The sequence below is a fragment of the Oenanthe melanoleuca genome, chromosome 2, assembly GCF_029582105.1.
Source record: "Oenanthe melanoleuca isolate GR-GAL-2019-014 chromosome 2, OMel1.0, whole genome shotgun sequence".
Lineage (NCBI taxonomy): Eukaryota > Metazoa > Chordata > Aves > Passeriformes > Muscicapidae > Oenanthe > Oenanthe melanoleuca.
The window spans coordinates 1,263,857-1,285,950 of NC_079335.1; the positions used below are offsets into that span (position 1 = coordinate 1,263,857).

The 22,094-nt window shown below is 50.8% G+C and overlaps 7 protein-coding genes across 7 annotated transcripts; all 7 read left to right on the forward strand.

Annotated features, from left to right (window-relative positions):
- The first annotated feature begins 1,720 nt into the window (after positions 1-1,720).
- LOC130249774 (feather beta keratin-like) lies at positions 1,721-2,032 on the forward strand. The gene has a single exon (XM_056484842.1). It carries the CDS (start codon positions 1,721-1,723, stop codon positions 2,030-2,032), a length of 312 nt encoding a protein of 103 aa, XP_056340817.1.
- A 2,441-nt stretch (positions 2,033-4,473) lies between these two features.
- LOC130249912 (feather beta keratin-like) lies at positions 4,474-5,129 on the forward strand. Its single transcript, XM_056485070.1, has 2 exons — positions 4,474-4,604; positions 4,793-5,129. The coding sequence occupies exons 1-2, from the start codon at positions 4,474-4,476 to the stop codon at positions 5,127-5,129; spliced, it is 468 nt and encodes a 155-aa protein (XP_056341045.1).
- A 2,504-nt stretch (positions 5,130-7,633) lies between these two features.
- LOC130249775 (feather beta keratin-like) lies at positions 7,634-8,229 on the forward strand. Its single transcript, XM_056484843.1, has 2 exons — positions 7,634-7,754; positions 7,895-8,229. The coding sequence occupies exons 1-2, from the start codon at positions 7,634-7,636 to the stop codon at positions 8,227-8,229; spliced, it is 456 nt and encodes a 151-aa protein (XP_056340818.1).
- A 1,634-nt stretch (positions 8,230-9,863) lies between these two features.
- LOC130249916 (feather beta keratin-like) lies at positions 9,864-11,330 on the forward strand. Its single transcript, XM_056485077.1, has 3 exons — positions 9,864-9,870; positions 10,999-11,132; positions 11,178-11,330. The coding sequence occupies exons 1-3, from the start codon at positions 9,864-9,866 to the stop codon at positions 11,328-11,330; spliced, it is 294 nt and encodes a 97-aa protein (XP_056341052.1).
- Positions 11,331-14,111: 2,781 nt separating this feature from the next.
- LOC130249776 (feather beta keratin-like) lies at positions 14,112-14,423 on the forward strand. Its single transcript, XM_056484844.1, has one exon. It carries the CDS (start codon positions 14,112-14,114, stop codon positions 14,421-14,423), a length of 312 nt encoding a protein of 103 aa, XP_056340819.1.
- Positions 14,424-17,067: 2,644 nt separating this feature from the next.
- Positions 17,068-17,379, forward strand: LOC130249777 (feather beta keratin-like). Its single transcript, XM_056484847.1, has one exon. The coding sequence runs from the start codon at positions 17,068-17,070 to the stop codon at positions 17,377-17,379; it is 312 nt and encodes a 103-aa protein (XP_056340822.1).
- Positions 17,380-20,201: 2,822 nt separating this feature from the next.
- LOC130249778 (feather beta keratin-like) lies at positions 20,202-20,513 on the forward strand. The gene has a single exon (XM_056484848.1). It carries the CDS (start codon positions 20,202-20,204, stop codon positions 20,511-20,513), a length of 312 nt encoding a protein of 103 aa, XP_056340823.1.
- The last annotated feature ends 1,581 nt before the right edge of the window (positions 20,514-22,094 follow it).

The window sequence follows — 22,094 nt, forward strand, 5'->3', positions numbered from 1 at the left end:
GACCCACAGTCCACAGCATGAGCACGGGCCCAGTGCTATTTCTGCCTAAATGCAGAACTTCACATTTTATGCACTTAAATCGCAGGAGATTTCTTGAACAATTAGCTTCCAGATCCCTCTGGGTGGTGGAACTACCAAGTGGTGCCTCAGACATTCCATCATCTGTCAACTTGCAGAGGAGGCAACTCTCCCACTGCCCACATGGAACAGAGTCCAGGTGCTCACACTAGGCACAGATGCAGAGCCCAGAGCAGCGTAACAGACCTGGGATAGTTTGGGGCCAATCTTCACTTCAAACAACCCAAAATCATGAATTCCATAGGGTAACCTCACTGATGACACCCCATGCCTCTAAATCTTGGTCATGTCTTCAGTCCCCTTTGACATGCACCATCAACACCAGACTCTGGGCAGAAATTTTCTTTTAAGGAGGAAATCACTGTGATGGGAAGGGCAGCTCAGCATGCACGGCACAGCTGCAAAGCCCAGACCAGCCTGACATGGCCATGATGAAATTGGGCCCCTCTTCACACCACACCCACAAAGCAAAGCACACAAGTACAACAAATGAGCTCAGTTATGATATCTATTTTTATCCCAGGCTTTTATTGCATATTCTGGTTTCCCTGACACACATCTTCCATACCAATGCTCCCAAAGAGCAATTCTCACTTTAAAGCTGCCGCTACAGGCAGATGGACATAACCTCAAGTGCAGGACATGACACTGAAGGGTTGTAGGAAGGAAAAAAATTCCCATATCATGACATGTAAGGCTCAGTCGAAAAAAATTGATATTATGATTTCCATTAAGATTCCTCTACAGCGCAACAAGATCAACATTTTTTTTTCTGAAAAGTGAATGTTTAGAGTTCCATAAACTGCTCCTCACATGTCTTTTTCTCCTTATCCTCCACCAGCTATGGATAAAGCAACACAAGACCTTGGGAATACTGAAGGAATCCCTAAATCACAGGAATTACATTTGCATCTCCACTGGGAAAGGACGGGAATACAGAGAGCTTTAGAAATTTCACAACATGGAAGGGAGACAGAAAATGTGATGGAAGGGGACATCTGTCAGCAACAGAAGAGCTGCAAAGCCAAAAGGAGCCTGATGTGGTTGTGGTGGAATGAGGCCCCTCTGCACCACACACCCACAAAACCACAGCACAGCACTGCCACAATGATGACACGCCACCTCTCCAAAACTCTGGTCATATCTTCAGCCCTCCCAGACAAACAACATCAACAGCAGCCTTTGGTCTCTAATACTTGCATTTAAAAGCTGCTGCCAAGGTCACAGCCTTAAGAGCACGACATGACACTGCAGAGCTGTGGGAAGCAAAACACTCCCCACCTTAGGACTCACCAGGCCTCAAATTGCCCCCAGGACATAGGACAAAGCTGTCTCGCCACTCCAGGACCAGCATAAAAGCCAGCCCAGAGCCTCTCTCCCTCACACACTTCTCCTCACACCTTCTCCTGCTGCTCCTGCTGACAACAAGGTGAGTCTCAATCCCCTGACCCTCCTGCTTCTGCACCCCTGACCCCTCTCTTCCAGCACACTCAGCCCCAGCCTCAGCAGCCCTCACACCTCCCCACAGCCACACAACAGCCACCACACTCCCTCACCCTCCTGCATCACCACCCCTCACACACCCACACACCCCTGCCCTGCCTCACCCCTCTCTCTTCCAGGGACCCTCCACACCACACCCATGGCCTGCAACAGCCTCTGCCGACCCTGCGGACCCACCCCGCTGGCCAACAGCTGCAACGAGCCCTGTGCCCTGCAATGCCAGGACTCCCGCGTCATCATCAACCCTTCCCCTGTGCTGGTCACCCTGCCAGGACCCATCATGACCTCCTTCCCCCAGAGCACCGCCGTCGGATCCACCTCCTCGGCTGCCGTGGGCACTGAACTCAATGCCCAGGGACAGCCCATCTCTGGGGGATTTGGCTTTGGCCTTGGCTATGGGCTGGGAGGCCTGGGCTGTGGCTATGGCAGAAGGGGCGGCTACATCTGCTAAGGACCCTCAGCACCACTCCTGACACCACCAGCTCAGGGCTCTGGAAACAGCTCCTGCAACCAAAGCACCTTGGCTGATGGTCGTCCCACGATCATCCCGCACTGATTCCTTCAGCTTCTTCTTTCTCAGAATTCTTTCGCTTCAATAAACGTTTCTTGTTTATTATCAGAATCTGTGTTGCTTCCTCTTCTTTTGGAATTCCAATGCTCTCACATCCTGACCTTGAACAGTGCACTACTCAACCTTTATATTGGATGGGAAAGGAGCAAAGAACATTTCTTAGCAAATATGTCCCCACTAGTAACAACCAATGCTGACATGGAAAACAGAAGAGAGGAGGGAACTTCCAGAACATGACACAAGCCCATCACCTGCTGTCCCAAATGCATGAACATAAAAATTCTGTCCTGGGCAGAGCTCTGCCAAAGTCACCCTCTGCCACTTGAACGATTCTCTTTGCAGCAGCACTCTTGAGTCCTCCCAGTGAACAGAGGAATAACATCACGCACTTGGGCGTGATTTCCTCTGGAGAGCAAATGCTTCCATCCCTTCTGCTCAAGCAGGCTTGGAATGAACATGGTTTTGAGGACTATGGCCAGTTCAGCTTTGGAGCTCCAACGAAGGGGTACCCACCGTCCCCTACACGCACTAAGCACCCATACCCACAGAAAAAACCTTACCTACGGAATTCAGCCTCTTTTCACTCGTGCACCTGCCCCGTTACCCTTAACGTGTGCCGTGCTGAGAACAGCTGGGCTCCCACACATTCATGAAATCTCCTGCCCAGCCTTGTCTCCTCAGTCTCTCAGCTCATCGCTCAAGGGAAGATTCTCCAGCCCTTGCACTATCTGGTGGCTCTCAACTCATCTTTCTTCACAACCCCCTTCTGATTCTTCACCTCTGGAGGAGAGAACTGTCCACACCACTCCACATGTGCTCTCACCAGTGCTCGAAAGACAGGAAGGACCACTCCACCCAACTTCAGGCCAACAGTTTCCAAATATCTGTCCTCGACACAGGAGACATCCTTTGAAGTAAAGCCCCACTGCAACCTTGTCATTCCTTTGTTCTCCACCAGCAGCACTGGGTCCTGATCAGAAAAGCCACTTTCCAAACACTCAGCCCACAAACATTATAGGGGGCCAAGTGCAATTCCTGTACAGATGCAAAACTTCAGGGTCCCCATGTTTGATTTTCTGGGGGATTCCTTTAACCCTTAGTCTCCAGGTCCTTCTGACTGGTGCAACAGCCATGTGGTGCCTTAGCCACTCCACCACCTGCAATCTTGCTGAAGGGGCAACTCTCCACTGCTGATACAGAATGGAAGAGTCCAGGTGCTCACACCTGGCACAGATGCAGAGCCCAAACCATTCTGACACAGCTGCCATGAAATTGGGCCCCTCTTCACACCACACCCACAAACTAAACCACACAAGTGCCACGAAATGACCACACTGATGACTCCCATTTTTTTCCTAGGCATTAGTTGTTTATGCTGTTTTCTCTGACATGCACCCTCCAAGCAAATCCTCCCAAATACCAACTCTCACTTCAAAGCTTCCGCTACGGTCAGATGGACACGGCCTCAAGAGCAGGACATGACACTGCACAGGTGTGCGGTGGAAGACAATCCCCACATCATGACCTGTAAGGCTCAGGCAAACAAAATTCATATTATGATTTCCATCCAGATTCCTCCACAGAGAAAGAAGTTCAACATTATTTTCTGAAAACACTCCCCTCATCATGACTTGCAAGTCTATACCAGACAAAACTGATTTTACAATTTCAGTTCAAGTACATCTAGAGTGGAACAAGGTCAACCGGCTTTTTCTGAAAAGTGAATGTCTGGAATTCCTTCAACTACTCCTCATGTCTTTTTCTCTTCTTTCACCCGTTTTCCTTTCTGGTTTTCACTCAGAGCCCAGCAATGACAACCCAGAGCCTGACCTTGCTGGGCCCAGCTGAGACAAGTGCTACGGATGAACCAACACAAGGCATTGGACAGCAGGGGAGGCATCACAGGGATTGTTTTCCCATCTCCAGTGGGAAAGGCCTGGCATGTAGACAGGTTTAGAATGTAAGCAATGGAAAGAGAGAGAGAATGCGATGGAAGGGAAACCTGTCAACCTCAGAAGAGCTGCAAAGCCCAGATGAGCCTGACAGGGCAGTAGGGGAATGAGCACTCCAAAAACACACTCACAAACCAGAGCACACATGGGCCAGGGGGTGACTTAAGCAATGACACTCCACTGTCCAAAGCTCTGGTCACGTCCACATCCCTCCACAAAAAACAACCTTTGGTCTCTAATACATTTATTTAAAAGCTGCTGCCAAGGTCAGATGGACACAGACTCAAAAGAAGGACATGACACTGCAGAGTTGTGGGATGAAAAACACTCATCACCACAGGACACGACACTCTGAGCCAGCCAGGAAATATGGCTTCCAAATTGCCCCAAGGCCATTGGACCACGCTGTCCCGCCCCTCCAGAACCAGCATAAAAGCCAGCCCAGAGCCTCTCTCCCTCACACACTTCTCCTCACACCTTCTCCTCCTGCTGACAACAAGGTGAGTCTCAAGCCCCTGGCCCTCCTGCTCCTGCACCCCAGCCCCTCTTTTCCAGCACACTCAGCCCCAGCCTCAGCAGCCCTCACACCCCCCCACAGCCCCACAACAGCCTCCACACTCCCTCACCCTCCTGCATCACCACCCCTCACATCCCCACACCCCTGCCCTGCCTCACCCATCCCCTCTCTTCCAGGGACCCTCCACACCACACCCATGGCCTGCAACAGCCTCTGCCGACCCTGCGGACCCACCCCGCTGGCCAACAGCTGCAACGAGCCCTGTGCCCTGCAATGCCAGGACTCCCGCGTCATCATCAACCCTTCCCCTGTGCTGGTCACCCTGCCAGGACCCATCATGACCTCCTTCCCCCAGAGCACCGCCGTCGGATCCACCTCCTCGGCTGCCGTGGGCACTGAACTCAATGCCCAGGGACAGCCCATCTCTGGGGGATTTGGCTTTGGCCTTGGCTATGGGCTGGGAGGCCTGGGCTGTGGCTATGGCAGAAGGGGCGGCTACATCTGCTAAGGACCCTCAGCACCACTCCTGACACCACCAGCTCAGGGCTCTGGAAACAGCTCCTGCAACCAAAGCACCTTGGCTGATGGTCGTCCCACGATCACTCCAAAAGTGATTCCTTCTGCTTATCCTTTCTCAGAATTCTTTCACTTCAATAAATGTTTCTTGTATCAGAACATGAGTTGCTTCCTCTTCTTTTGGAATTCCAATGGTCTCACATCATTACCCAGTGTTATTCCACTACTCACCCATGATGGGGGATGGAAACAGGAGGAAAGAATTCTTCTTGGCAGATATGTCCCCACCAGTGACAACCAATGCTGATACAAGAAACAGGAGATGGGAGACCTTCCAGAACATGATACAAGACCATCAGCTGATACAACAAAGGCTTGTACACAACAATTCTGTTTTGGACTATGCCCTGCCAGTCACTCTCTGGAAGCACACACTTCAAAAATTCCCTTCCCAGAAGCATTCCTGAATTCCACTAACTAACAAAGGAACAAGAGCATAGTGCAGTTGGGCAGGAACTCCGGAGAGCAAATGCTTCCATTCCTTCTGCTAAAGCAGGCCCAGGAGGAGCAGGATTTCCAGGACTATGGCCAGTTTTGTTTTGGAGCTCCAATAAGATGGAACCCATCATTGTCTACACTGTCTGGACACCCACAACCACAAAACAATTATTGCTGATGGAATTCTGTCTCATTTCACAAGTGCACTTGCCCCCTTTCCCCTCACGTGTGCAGAGCTGAAAACAGCTGGGCTCCCACACACTTGTGACACCTTCATCCAGCCTTGTCTCTTCAGTCTTAGCTCTCTCAGTGTCTCCTCTAGCAAAGATTCTCCAGCCCTTCCACTATCTCGTGGCCCAAAACTGGTCTTTGTTCACCATCCCCATTGTGCTTCTTCACCTGTGGAGGCCAGAACTGTCCACACAACTCCACACAGGATCCCACCAGTGCCCTAAAATCAGCAAGAGCCGCCTCTCTCAGCTACAGGGTAACAGTTTTCTGAAATCTGCCTTGAACATGGGTGACATCCTTTGAAGTATAGCTCCAATGCAACCTTCTAATAACTTTGCTCTCCACCAGCAACACAGGCTCCTGATCAGAAAGACCACTTTCCAAACACTCAGCCCACAACAGCATGCTGAGCTATTCCTATACAATTGCAGAACTCAGTTTTTCCCTCGCTTCAACTTCAGGAGACCCCTTTAACCCTTCATCTCCAGGTCACTCTGACTGGTGGAACAGCCAAGTGGTGCCTCAGCCACTCCACCATCTAACAACTTGCTGAAGGAGCCACTCTCCCACAGCCAATATGTAATGGAAGAGTCCAGTTGTTCACATCTGGCACAGATACAAAGCCCAAAGCAGCCTGACAGACTTGGCATAGTTTGGGATCCCAGTTCACACCACACAACCCAAAATAAGGAGTTCCATAGGGTGATCTCACTGATGACACCCCGCTTCTTCAAATCCTGGTCACATCTTCAGTCCTCTTAGACAAGCACCATCAACAGCAGTTATTGGTCTCAAATACTCACACTTTAAAGGAGGAATGGCCATGATGGAAAGGGGCAGCTCCTCATACAAGGCATTGCTGCAAAGTCCAGACCACTCTGACATGACTCTGATGGAATGGGGCCCCTCTTCACACCAAACTCACAAACTAAACCACACCAGTACCACAAAATGACCTCACTGATGACATCCATATTTATCCTAGGCTTCTATTGTATATTCTGGTTTCCCTGACACACATCTTCCATGCAAATGCTTCCTTATACCGACTCTCACTTTAAAGCTACTGCTATGGTCAGAAGGACATGGATTCAACAGCAGGACATGACATGGAAGGATTGTGGGAAGGAAAACAATCCCCATATCATGACCTCCTGTAAGGCATTGGCAGACAAAACTTATATTATGATTTCCATTCAGGTTCATCTAGGGAGTAAACAAGATCCTGCTTTTCTGAAAAGTGAATGTCTAAAGTTCCATAAACTGCTCCCCACATCTCTTCTTCTCCTTATCCTTCACCAGCTATGGATAAGAAAACAGAAGACCTTGGGGACTATGGGAGGCAGCCCGAAATCACAGGAATCACATTCCCATATCCAGGGGGACAGACCTGGAATACAGAAAGGTTTAGAAATTTCACAGCATGATAGGGAGACAGAAGATGTGATAGAAGGGGACACCTGTCACCACCATATGTGCTGCAAAGCCCAAACCACCCTGATGTGGTTGTGGTGGAATGAGGCCCCTCTTCACCACACACCCACAAAACCACAGCACAGCACTGCCACAGTGATGACACCGCACCCCTCCAAAGCTCTGGTCACGTCTACATCCCTCCCAGACAAACAACATCAACAGAAGCCTTTGGGCTTTAATACTTGCATTTAAAAGCTGTCGTCAAGGTCATGGCATCAAGAGCAGGACATGACACCGCAGAGTTGTGAGAAGCAAAACACTCCCCACCTCAGGACTCACCAGGCCTGCAAAATGCCCCAAGGCCATGGAACAAGGCTGTCCCACCCCTCCAAGACCAGCATAAAAGCCAGCCCAGAGCCTCTCTCCCTCACACACTTCTCCTCACACCTTCTCCTCCTGCTCCTGCTGACAGCAAGGTGAGTGTCAAGCCCTTGATCCTCCTGCTCCTTCACACCAGACTTCGCTCTTCAAGCACACTCAGGCCCAGCCTGAGCAGCCCTCACACCTCCCCACACTGTCCTAGCCCCTGTCCTTCTTCAAAACCCTCTCTTCCAGGGACCCTCCACACCACACCCATGGCCTGCAACAGCCTCTGCCGACCCTGCGGACCCACCCCGCTGGCCAACAGCTGCAACGAGCCCTGTGCCCTGCAATGCCAGGACTCCCGCGTCATCATCAACCCTTCCCCTGTGCTGGTCACCCTGCCAGGACCCATCATGACCTCCTTCCCCCAGAGCACCGCCGTCGGATCCACCTCCTCGGCTGCCGTGGGCACTGAACTCAATGCCCAGGGACAGCCCATCTCTGGGGGATTTGGCTTTGGCCTTGGCTATGGGCTGGGAGGCCTGGGCTGTGGCTATGGCAGAAGGGGCGGCTACATCTGCTAAGGACCCTCAGCACCACTCCTGACACCACCAGCTCAGGGCTCTGGAAACAGCTCCTGCAACCAAACCACCTTGGCTGATGGTCATCCCACGATCATCCCGCACTGATTCCTTCAGCTTCTTCTTTCTCAGAATTCTTTCGCTTCAATAAACGTTTCTTGTATCAGAATCTGTGTTGCTTCCTTTTCTTTTGGAATTCCAATGCTCTCACATCCTGACTTTACAAAGTGCACTATTCATGCACTATGATGGATGGAAAAGTAGCAAAAAACATTTCTTAGCAAATGTGTCCCCACTAGTAACAACCAATGCTGACATGGGAAACAGAAGAGAGGGGGAACTTCCAGAACATGACACAAGCCTATCACCTCTTTCCCCAAAGGCTTGGATATAAAAATTCTGTCCTGGGCAGAGCTCTGCCAAAATCACCCTCTGCCACTTGAACAATTCTCTTTGCAGCAGCACTCTTGAGTCCTCCCAGTGAACAGAGGAATAACATCACGCACTTGGGCAGGAACTCTGGAGAGCAAATGCTTCCATCCCTTCTGCTCAAGCAGGCCCAGCAAGAGCAAGGTTTCCAGGACTGTATCCAGTTCAGTTTTGGAGCTCCCAGGAAGGGGTACCCACCATCCCCTACATGCACTAAGCACCCATACCCACAGAAAAAACCTTACCTACGGAATTCAGCCTCTTTTCACTCGTGCACCTGCCCCGTTACCCTTAACGTGTGCCGTGCTGAGAACAGCTGGGCTCCCACACATTCATGAAATCTCCTGCCCAGCCTTGTCTCCTCAGTCTCTCAGCTCATCCCTCAAGGGAAGATTCTCCAGCCCTTGCACTCCCTGGTGGCTCTCAACTGATCTTTCTTCACAACCCCCTACTGATTCTTCACCTCTGGAGGACAGAACTGTCCACACCACTCCACATGTGCTCTCACCAGTGCTCGAAAGACAGGAAGGACCACTCCACCCAACTTCAGGCCAACAGTTTCCAGACATCTGTCCTGGACACAGGTGACATCCTTTGAAGTAAAGCCCCACTGCAACCCTTGTGATCCTTTTGTTCTCCACCAGCAGCACTGGGTCCTGATCAGAAAATGCCACTTTCCAAACTACTCAGCCTGCAAACATGATAGGGGGCCAAGTGCAATTCCTGTACAGATGCAGAACTTCAGGGTCCCCACGTTTGATTTTCTGGGGAATTCCTTTAACTCTCAGTCTCCAGGTCCTTCTGACTGCTGGAACAGCCAAGTGGTGCCTTAGCCACTCCACCATCTGCCAACTTGCTGAAGGGGCAACTCTCCACTGCTGATACAGAATGGAAGAGTCCAGGTGCTCACACCTGGCACAGATGCAGAGCCCAGACCATTCTGACACAGCTGTCATGAAATTGGAACCCTCTTCATACCACACCCACAAACTAAACCACACTAGTACCACAAAATGACCACACTGATGACTCCCATATTTTTTCTAGGCATTAGTTGTATATTCTCTTTTCTCTGACATGCACCCTTCAAAGAAATCCGCCCAAATACCAACTCTCACTTCAAAGCTTCCGCTACGGTCAGATGGACACGGCCTCAAGAGCAGGACATGACACTGCACAGGTGTGCGGTGGAAGACAATCCCCACATCATGACCTGTAAGGCTCTGGCAAACAAAATTCCTATTATGATTTCCATCCAGATTCCTCCACAGAGAAACTAGCTCAACATTATGTTCTGAAAACATTCCCCTCATCATGACTTGCAAGTCTATACCAGACAAAACCGATTTTAAAATTTCTGTTCAGGTACATCTAGAGTGGAACAAGGTAAACCGGCTTTTTCTGAAAAATGAATGTCTGGAATTCCTTCAACTACTCCTCATGTCTTTTTCTCTTCTTTCACCTGTTTTCCTTTCTGGTTTTCACTCAGAGCCCAGCAATGACACCCCAGAGCCTGACCTTGCTGGGCCCAGCTGAGACAAGCACTACGGATGAACCAACACAAGGCATTGGACAGTAGGAGAGGAGTCACAGGGACTGTTTTCCCATCTCCAGTGGGAAAGGCCTGGCATGTAGACAGGTTTAGAATGTAAGCAATGGAAAGAAAGAGAGAGAGGGAATGCGATGGAAGGGAAACCTGTCAACTCCAGAAGAGCTGCAAAGCCCAGATTAGTCTGAAAGGGCAGTAGGGGAATGAGCACTCCAAAAACACACTCACAAACCAGAGCACACATGGGCCATGGGGTGACTTAAGCAATGACACCCCACTGTCCAAAGCTCTGATCATGTCCACATCCCTCCACAAAAAAACAACCTTTTTGATCTCTAATACATTTATTTAAAAGCTGCTGCCAAGGTCAGATGGACACAGACTCAAAAGAAGGACATGACACTGCAGAGTTGTGGGATGAAAAACACTCATCACCACAGGACACGACACTCTGAGCCAGCCAGGAAATATGGCTTGCAAATTGCCCCAAGGCCATTGGACCACGCTGTCCAGCCCCTCCAGAACGAGCATAAAAGCCAGCCCAGAGCCTCTCTCCCTCACACACTTCTCCTCACACCTTCTTCTCCTGCTGACAACAAGGTGAGTCTCAAGCCCCTGGCCCTCCTGCTCCTGCACCCCGGCCCCTCTTTTCCAGCACACTCAGCAACAGCCTCAGCAGCCCTCACACATCCCCACAGTCCCACAACAGCCTCCACACTCCCTCACAGTCCTGCATCACCACCCCTCACACCCCCACACCCCTGCCCTGCCTCACCCAACCCTCTCTCTTCCAGGGACCTTCCACACCACACCCATGGCCTGCAACAGCCTCTGCCGACCCTGCGGACCCACCCCGCTGGCCAACAGCTGCAACGAGCCCTGTGCCCTGCAATGCCAGGACTCCCGCGTCATCATCAACCCTTCCCCTGTGCTGGTCACCCTGCCAGGACCCATCATGACCTCCTTCCCCCAGAGCACCGTCGTCGGATCCACCTCCTCGGCTGCCGTGGGCACTGAACTCAATGCCCAGGGACAGCCCATCTCTGGGGGATTTGGCTTTGGCCTTGGCTATGGGCTGGGAGGCCTGGGCTGTGGCTATGGCAGAAGGGGCGGCTACATCTGCTAAGGACCCTCAGCACCACTCCTGACACCACCAGCTCAGGGCTCTGCAAACAGCTCCTGCAACCAAAGCACCTTGGCTGATGGTCGTCCCACGATCATCCCGCACTGATTCCTTCAGCTTCTTCTTTCTCAGAATTCTTTCTCTTCAATAAACGTTTCTTGTATCAGAATCTGTGTTGCTTCCTCTTCTTTTGGAATTCCAATGCTCTCACATCCTGACCTTGAACAGTGCACTACTCAACCTTTATATTGGATGGGAAAGGAGCAAAGAACATTTCTTAGCAAATATGTCCCCACTAGTAACAACCAATGCTGACATGGAAAACAGAAGAGAGGAGGGAACTTCCAGAAAATGACACAAGCCCATCACCTGCTGTCCCAAATGCATGAACATAAAAATTCTGTCCTGGGCAGAGCTCTGCCAAAGTCACCCTCTGCCACTAGAACGATTCTCTTTGCAGCAGCACTCTTGAGTCCTCCCAGTGAACAGAGGAATAACATCACGCACTTGGGCAGGAACTCTGGAGAGCAAATGCTTCCATCCCTTCTGCTCAAGCAGGCTCGGAATGAACATGGTTTTGAGGACTATGGCCAGTTCAGTTTTGGAGCTCCTACGAAGGGGTACCAAACATCCCCTACACGCACTAAGCACCCATACCCACAGAAAAATACTTACATACGGAATTCAGCCTCTTTTCACTCGTGCACCTGCCCCGTTACCCTTAACGTGTGCCGTGCTGAGAACAGCTGGGCTCCCACACATTCATGAAATCTCCTGCCCAGCCTTGTCTCCTTAGTCTCTCAGCTCATCCCCCAAGGGAAGATTCTCCAGCCCTTGCACTCCCTGGTGGCTCTCAACTGATCTTTCTTCACAACCCCCTACTGATTCTTCACCTCTGGAGGACAGAACTGTCCACACCACTCCACATGTGCTCTCACCAGTGCTCGAAAGACAGGAAGGACCACTCCACCCAACTTCAGGCCAACAGTTTCCAAACATCTGTCCTCGACACAGGAGACATCCTTTGAAGTAAAGCCCCACTGCAACCCTGTGATCCTTTTGTTCTCCACCAGCAGCACTGGGTCCTGATCAGAAAAGCCACTTTCCAAACACTCAGCCTGCAACATGATAGGGGGCCAAGTGCAATTCCTGTACAGATGCAGAACTTCAGGGTCCCCATGTTTGATTTTCTGGGGAATTCCTTTAACTCTCAGTCTCCAGGTCCTTCTGACTGGTGCAACAGCCAAGTGGTGCCTTAGCCACTCCACCACCTGCCAACTTGCTGAAGGGGCAACTCTCCACTGCTGATACAGAATGGAAGAGTCCAGGTGCTCACACCTGGCACAGATGCAGAGCCCAGACCAGTCTGACACAGCTGCCATGAAATTGGGACCCTCTTCACACCACACCCACAAACTAAACCACACTAGTACCACAAAATGACCACACTGATGACTCCCATATTTTTTCTAGGCATTAGTTGTATATTCTCTTTTCTCTGACATGCACCCTCCAAGCAAATCCTCCCAAATACCAACTCTCACTTCAAAGTTTTCGCTACGGTCAGATGGACACGGCCTCAAGAGCAGGACATGACACTGCACAGGTGTGCGGTGGAAGACAATCCCCACATCATGACCTGTAAGGCTCTGGCAAACAAAATTCATATTATGATTTCCATCCAGATTCCTCCACAGAGAAACTAGTTCAACATTATTTTCTGAAAACACTCCCCTCATCATGACTTGCAAGTCTATACCAGACAAAACCGATTTTAAAATTTCTGTTCAGGTACATCTAGAGTGGAACAAGGTAAACCGGCTTTTTCTGAAAAATGAATGTCTGGAATTCCTTCAACTACTCCTCATGTCATTTTCTCTTCTTTCACCCGTTTTCCTTTCTGCTTTCCACTCAGAGCCCAGCAATGACACCCCAGAGTCTGACCTTGCTGGGCCCAGCTGAGACGAGCGCTACGGATGAACCAACACAAGGCATTGGACAGCAGGGAGGCATCACAGGGACTGTTTTCCCATCTCCAGTGGGAAAGGCCTGGCATGTAGACAGGTTTAGAATGTAAGCAATGGAAAGAGAGAGAGAGAGAGAATGCGATGGAAGGGAAACCTGTCAGCCTCAGAAGAGCTGCAAAGCCCAGATGAACCTGAAAGGGCAGTAGGGGAATGAGCACTCCAAAAACACACTCACAAACCAGAGCACACATGGGCCATGGGGTGACTTAAGCAATGACACTCCACTGTCCAAAGCTCTGGTCACGTCCACATCCCTCCACAAAAAACAACCTTTGGTCTCTAATACATTTATTTTAAAAGCTGCTGCCAAGGTCAGATGGACACAGACTCAAAAGAAGGACATGACACTGCAGAGTTGTGGGATGAAAAACACTCATCACCACAGGACACGACACTCTGAGCCAGCCAGGAAATATGGCTTCCAAATTGCCCCAAGGCCATTGGACCACGCTGTTCCGCCCCTCCAGAACCAGCATAAAAGCCAGCCCAGAGCCTCTCTCCCTCACACACTTCTCCTCACACCTTCTTCTCCTGCTGACAGCAAGGTGAGTCTCAAGCCCCTGACCCTCCTGATTCTGCACCCCGGCCCCTCTTTTCCAGCACACTCAGCACCAGCCTCAGCAGCCCTCACGCCTCCCCACAGCCCCACAACAGCCTCCACACTCCCTCACCCTCCTGCATCACCACCCCTCACACTCCCCACACCCCTGCCCTGCCTCACCCCCTCTCTCTTCCAGGGACCCTCCACACCACACCCATGGCCTGCAACAGCCTCTGCCGACCCTGCGGACCCACCCCGCTGGCCAACAGCTGCAACGAGCCCTGTGCCCTGCAATGCCAGGACTCCCGCGTCATCATCGACCCTTCCCCTGTGCTGGTCACCCTGCCAGGACCCATCATGACCTCCTTCCCCCAGAGCACCGCCGTCGGATCCACCTCCTCGGCTGCCGTGGGCACTGAACTCAATGCCCAGGGACAGCCCATCTCTGGGGGATTTGGCTTTGGCCTTGGCTATGGGCTGGGAGGCCTGGGCTGTGGCTATGGCAGAAGGGGCGGCTACATCTGCTAAGGACCCTCAGCACCACTCCTGACACCACCAGCTCAGGGCTCTGGAAACAGCTCCTGCATCCAAAGCACCTTGGCTGATGTTTACCTCACTTGTACCTCACACCTGATTTCTTCAATTTCCTTTTTCTCAGAATTCTTTTACTGCAATAAATGTTTCTTGTATCTGAATCTGAGTTGCTTCCTTTTCTTTTGGAATTCCAATGGTCTCACATCTTCACCCTGCACAATGCCACGACTCAAACATTATGTCAGATGGGAAAAGAGCAAAGATAATTTCTTAGCAAACATGTCCCCACCAGTAACAACCAATGCCAACATGGGAAACTGGAGAGTAGGGGGACCTTCCAGAAAATGACACAAGCCCATCACCTGATACAAAAAAATGCTCGGACACAATTCTCTCCTGGTCACTCTGGCAAAGTCACTCTATGCCAGCACACACTTGAAACACTCTTTCCAGCTGGATTCTTAAATCATCCCAGCTAACAGAGGAACAAGAGCATCACCCACTTGATTGGGTACTCTGAAGAGAAAATGCTTCCATCCTCTCTGCTCAAGCAGGCCCAGAAGGAACAGGATTTGCAGGACTACAGCCAGTTCAGCCCTCCAGGTAGAGGGACCCCATTCTGTCTTACACTCTGTGAGCATCCAAACACACTGAAGAATTCTTGTCTCTGAACTGGTATTCATTCACTTCCCTTATTTGTTGTTCTTCACCTGTGGAGGCCAGAACTGGCCACACCACTCCACAAGAGATCTTACTAGAGATCTAAAGACAGGAAGGGCCATCTCTCCCAACTTCAGGGCAACAGTTTTCTGAAATCTGTCTTGGACACAGCTGACATCCTTTGAAGTAAAGCTCCAACTCAACCTTGTGGTCTCTTTGTCCTCCATGAGGCGCTTTCCAGACTCTCAGTCCACAGCATGACCAGGGGCCCAGTGCTATTTCTTTCCAGATGCAGAGCTTCACATTTTCTGCTCTTGAAATGCAGAGATTTCTTGAACAGTTAGCTTCCACATCCCTCTGCCTGGTGGAATTACCAAGTGGTGCCTCAGCCACTCCATCATCTGCCAACTTGCTGAGGAGGCAACTCTCCCACAGCCCACATGGAACAGAGTCGAGGCGCTCACACCTGGCACAGATACAGAGACCAGAGCAGCCTGAAAGACCTGGCATAGTTTGGGGCCACTCTTCATATCACACCCACAAACACAAAACCATGACTTGTACAGGCTGACCTCACTGATGACACCTCACTTCTCCAAATCTTGGTGATGTCTTCAGTCCCCTTTGAAACACACCATCAACACCAGATTTTAGGCTCAAATACACTTTAAAGGAGGAATGAATGTGATGAAAGGGACAGCCCATCACATGCAGCACTGCTGCAAAGGCCAGACTAAGCTGAAATGCCTGTGATGGAATCACCCCCCTTCACATCACACCCATAAACCAAACCAAACCAAACCAAACCAAACCAAACCACAGAGCTACTCAAAATGACCTCACTGATGACACTCCTACTCATTCTAGGATTTTATTGTATATTCTGGTTTCCTTGACACACAGCTTCCATGCCAATCCTCCCAAATACCAGCTCTCACTTTAAAGCTACAGCTATGGTCAGAAGGACATGACCTCAAGAGTAAAACATGACACTGCAGAGGAGTGGGAAGGAAAACACTCCCCACATCATGACCCTTCATGCTGTGTCAGGCAAAACTGATAAGATTTCCATTCAGATTTCACTAGAGAGTTAAAAGGTCCACCCTCTTTTTCTGAAAAGCCAATATCTGCAGTTCCATAAACTGCTCGTCATGTCTGCTTCTCCTTATTCCTCAACAGTTATGGCTGAATAAACACAAGACCTTGGGGACTATGGGAAGCACCCCTAAATCACGGGAACTGCCTTCCCATCTCCATTGGGAAAGAGTTGGAATATAGAGAGGTTTAGAAATTTTGCAACATGATAGGGAGACAGAAAATGTGATGGAAGGGGACACCTGCCACCTCCAGAAGAGCTGCAAAATCCAAATGACCCAAACGTGGCTGTGGTGGAATAAGGCCTCTCTTCACCACACACCCACAAAACCACAGCACAGCACTGCCACAGTGATGACACCCCACCCCTCCAAAACTCTGGTAACGTCTTCATCCCTCCCAGACAAACAACATCAAAAGCAGCCTTTTAGTCTCTAATACATGCATTTAAAAGCTGCCGTCAAGGTCATAGGCTCAAGTGCAAGACATGACACCGCAGAGTTGTGGGAAGCAAAACACTCCCCACCTCAGGGATCACCAGGCCTGCAAAATGCCCCAAGGACATGGGACAAAGCAGTACCGCCTCTCCAGGAGCAGCATAAAAGCCAGCCCAGAGCCTCTCTCCCTCACACACTTCTCCTCACACCTTCTTCTCCTGCTGACAACAAGGTGAGTCTCAAGCCCCTGACCCTTCTGCTCCTGCACCCCTGACCCCTCTCTTCCAGCACACTCAGCAACAGCCTCAGCAGCCCTCACGCCTCCCCACAGCCTCACAACAGCCTCCACACTCCCTCACCCTCCTGAATCACCACCCCTCACATCCCCAGCACCCCTGCCCTGCGTCATCCCCCTCTCTCTTCCAGGGACCCTCCACACCACACCCATGGCCTGCAACAGCCTCTGCCGACCCTGCGGACCCACCCCGCTGGCCAACAGCTGCAACGAGCCCTGTGCCCTGCAATGCCAGGACTCCCGCGTCATCATCAACCCTTCCCCTGTGCTGGTCACCCTGCCAGGACCCATCATGACCTCCTTCCCCCAGAGCACCGCCGTCGGATCCACCTCCTCGGCTGCCGTGGGCACTGAACTCAATGCCCAGGGACAGCCCATCTCTGGGGGATTTGGCTTTGGCCTTGGCTATGGGCTGGGAGGCCTGGGCTGTGGCTATGGCAGAAGGGGCGGCTACATCTGCTAAGGACCCTCAGCACCACTCCTGACACCACCAGCTCAGGGCTCAGGAAACAGCTCCTGCAACCAAAACAACTTCGGTGGTGGTCACCTCACTTGTACCTCACACCTGATTCCTTCAGCTTCTTTTTTCTCCAAATTCTTTAATTCAATAAATGTTTCTTGTATCAGAACATGAGTTGCTTCTTTTTCTTTTTGGAATTCCAATGGCCTCATATCCTCACCCTGTGCAATGCCACTACTCACCCATTACGATGGACGGAAAAGGAGCAAAGAAAATTTGTTAGCAAATATGTCCCCACCAGTGACAACCAACTGTGATGTGGGAAACAGGAGAGAGGAGGGATCTCCCAGAACATGACACAAGGCCATCACCTGATACAACAAAGGCTTGAACACAGCAATTCTGTCCTGGGCACTCCTCTGGCAAAGTCACTCTATGCCAGCACACAACTGAAACACTCTTTCCAGCTGCATTCTTAAATCATCCCAGCAAACAGAGGAACAAGAGCATCACCCACTTGAGTGAGAACACTGGAGAGAAAATGCTTCCATCCTCTCTGCTCAAGGAGGCCTGGAAGGAGCAGGATTTCCAGGACCACAGCCTGTTGGGCCATCCAGGTAGAGGGACCTCATTGTGTCTTTCACTCTGTGAGCATCCAAACACACTGAAGAATTCTTGCTTCCTTTACCTGTGGAATTCCATCTATTTTCACTTCTCCACCTGCCTCCTTTCCCTTCACATGTGCAGTGCTGAGAACACTGAGCTGATCATCCACACACACTTGTGACACCTCTTGCCCATCCTTGTCTCCTGGTAGTCCCAGCGCTCTCAGTCTCTCCTCTAGCCAAGACCTTTAAACATCTAGTGGCCCTCAACAGGTCTTCGTTCTCAGCCTCTATTCTGCTTCTTCACATCTGGAGGCCAGAACTGTCCACACCAATCCACATGGGATTCCACCAGGGTTCTAAAGAAAGAAAGTGTCACCCTCTCACCATTTCATGGCAACAATTTTCAGGAACCTCACTTGGACACAGGTGACATCCTTTGAAATAAAGCTCCTCTGCAATCTCGTGGTCTCTTTGTTCTGCACAAGCCACCTTCCAGACCCACAGTCCACAGCATGAGCACGGGCCCAGTGCTATTTCTGCCTAAATGCAGAACTTCACATTTTATGCACTTAAATCGCAGGAGATTTCTTGAACAATTAGCTTCCAGATCCCTCTGGGTGGTGGAACTACCAAGTGGTGCCTCAGACATTCCATCATCTGTCAACTTGCAGAGGAGGCAACTCTCCCACTGCCCACATGGAACAGAGTCCAGGTGCTCACACTAGGCACAGATGCAGAGCCCAGAGCAGCGTAACAGACCTGGGATAGTTTGGGGCCAATCTTCACTTCAAACAACCCAAAATCATGAATTCCATAGGGTAACCTCACTGATGACACCCCATGCCTCTAAATCTTGGTCATGTCTTCAGTCCCCTTTGACATGCACCATCAACACCAGACTCTGGGCAGAAATTTTCTTTTAAGGAGGAAATCACTGTGATGGGAAGGGCAGCTCAGCATGCACGGCACAGCTGCAAAGCCCAGACCAGCCTGACATGGCCATGATGAAATTGGGCCCCTCTTCACACCACACCCACAAAGCAAAGCACACAAGTACAACAAATGAGCTCAGTTATGATATCTATTTTATCCCAGGCTTTTATTGCATATTCTGGTTTCCCTGACACACATCTTCCATACCAATGCTCCCAAAGAGCAATTCTCACTTTAAAGCTGCCGCTACAGGCAGATGGACATAACCTCAAGTGCAGGACATGACACTGAAGGGTTGTAGGAAGGAAAAAAATTCCCATATCATGACATGTAAGGCTCAGTCGAAAAAAATTGATATTATGATTTCCATTAAGATTCCTCTACAGCGCAACAAGATCAACATTATTTTTTTCTGAAAAGTGAATGTTTAGAGTTCCATAAACTGCTCCTCACATGTCTTTTTCTCCTTATCCTCCACCAGCTATGGATAAAGCAACACAAGACCTTGGGAATACTGAAGGAATCCCTAAATCACAGGAATTACATTTGCATCTCCACTGGGAAAGGACGGGAATACAGAGAGCTTTAGAAATTTCACAACATGGAAGGGAGACAGAAAATGTGATGGAAGGGGACATCTGTCAGCAACAGAAGAGCTGCAAAGCCAAAAGGAGCCTGATGTGGTTGTGGTGGAATGAGGCCCCTCTGCACCACACACCCACAAAACCACAGCACAGCAACTGCCACAATGATGACACGCCACCTCTCCAAAACTCTGGTCATATCTTCAGCCCTCCCAGACAAACAACATCAACAGCAGCCTTTGGTCTCTAATACTTGCATTTAAAAGCTGCTGCCAAGGTCACAGCCTTAAGAGCACGACATGACACTGCAGAGTCTGTGGGAAGAAAACACTCCCCACCTTAGGACTCACCAGGCCTCAAATTGCCCCCAGGACATAGGACAAAGCTGTCTCGCCACTCCAGGACCAGCATAAAAGCCAGCCCAGAGCCTCTCTCCCTCACACACTTCTCCTCACACCTTCTCCTGCTGCTCCTGCTGACAACAAGGTGAGTCTCAATCCCCTGACCTCCTGCTCCTGCACCCCGGCCCCTCTCTTCCAGCACACTCAGCCCCAGCCTCAGCAGCCCTCACACCTCCCCACAGCCACACAACAGCCACCACACTCCCTCACCCTCCTGCATCACCACCCCTCACACACCCACACACCCCTGCCCTGCCTCAGCCCCCCTCTCTCTTCCAGGGACCCTCCACACCACACCCATGGCCTGCAACAGCCTCTGCCGACCCTGCGGACCCACCCCGCTGGCCAACAGCTGCAACGAGCCCTGTGCCCTGCAATGCCAGGACTCCCGCGTCATCATCAACCCTTCCCCTGTGCTGGTCACCCTGCCAGGACCCATCATGACCTCCTTCCCCCAGAGCACCGCCGTCGGATCCACCTCCTCGGCTGCCGTGGGCACTGAACTCAATGCCCAGGGACAGCCCATCTCTGGGGGATTTGGCTTTGGCCTTGGCTATGGGCTGGGAGGCCTGGGCTGTGGCTATGGCAGAAGGGGCGGCTACATCTGCTAAGGACCCTCAGCACCACTCCTGACACCACCAGCTCAGGTCTCTGGAAACAGCTCCTGCAACCAAAGCACCTTGGCTGATGGTCGTCCCACGATCATCCCGCACTGATTCCTTCAGCTTCTTCTTTCTCAGAATTCTTTCGCTTCAATAAACGTTTCTTGTATCAGAATCTGTGTTGCTTCCTCTTCTTTTGGAATTCCAATGCTCTCACATCCTGACCTTGAACAGTGCACTACTCAACCTTTATATTGGATGGGAAAGGAGCAAAGAACATTTCTTAGCAAATATGTCACCACTAGTAACAACCAATGCTGACATGGAAAACAGAAGAGAGGAGGGAACTTCCAGAACATGACACAAGCCCATCACCTGCTGTCCCAAATGCATGAACATAAAAATTCTGTCCTGGGCAGAGCTCTGCCAAAGTCACCCTCTGCCACTTGAACGATTCTCTTTGCAGCAGCACTCTTGAGTCCTCCCAGTGAACAGAGGAATAACATCACGCACTTGGGCGTGATTTCCTCTGGAGAGCAAATGCTTCCATCCCTTCTGCTCAAGCAGGCTTGGAATGAACATGGTTTTGAGGACTATGGCCAGTTCAGCTTTGGAGCTCCAACGAAGGGGTACCCACCGTCCCCTACACGCACTAAGCACCCATACCCACAGAAAAAACCTTACCTACGGAATTCAGCCTCTTTTCACTCGTTCACCTGCCCCGTTACCCCTAACGTGTGCCGTGCTGAGAACAGCTGGGCTCCCACACATTCATGAAATCTCCTGCCCAGCCTTGTCTCCTTAGTCTCTCAGCTCATCGCTCAAGGGAAGATTCTCCAGCCCTTGCACTATCTGGTGGCTCTCAACTCATCTTTCTTCACAACCCCCTTCTGATTCTTCACCTCTGGAGGAGAGAACTGTCCACACCACTCCACATGTGCTCTCACCAGTGCTCGAAAGACAGGAAGGACCACTCCACCCAACTTCAGGCCAACAGTTTCCAAATATCTGTCCTCGACACAGGTGACATCCTTTGAAGTAAAGCCCCACTGCAACCTTGTCATTCCTTTGTTCTCCACCAGCAGCACTGGGTCCTGATCAGAAAAGCCACTTTCCAAACACTCAGCCCACAAACATTATAGGGGGCCAAGTGCAATTCCTGTACAGATGCAAAACTTCAGGGTCCCCATGTTTGATTTTCTGGGGGATTCCTTTAACCCTTAGTCTCCAGGTCCTTCTGACTGGTGCAACAGCCATGTGGTGCCTTAGCCACTCCACCACCTGCAATCTTGCTGAAGGGGCAACTCTCCACTGCTGATACAGAATGGAAGAGTCCAGGTGCTCACACCTGGCACAGATGCAGAGCCCAAACCATTCTGACACAGCTGCCATGAAATTGGGCCCCTCTTCACACCACACCCACAAACTAAACCACACAAGTGCCACGAAATGACCACACTGATGACTCCCATTTTTTTCCTAGGCATTAGTTGTTTATGCTGTTTTCTCTGACATGCACCCTCCAAGCAAATCCTCCCAAATACCAACTCTCACTTCAAAGCTTCCGCTACGGTCAGATGGACACGGCCT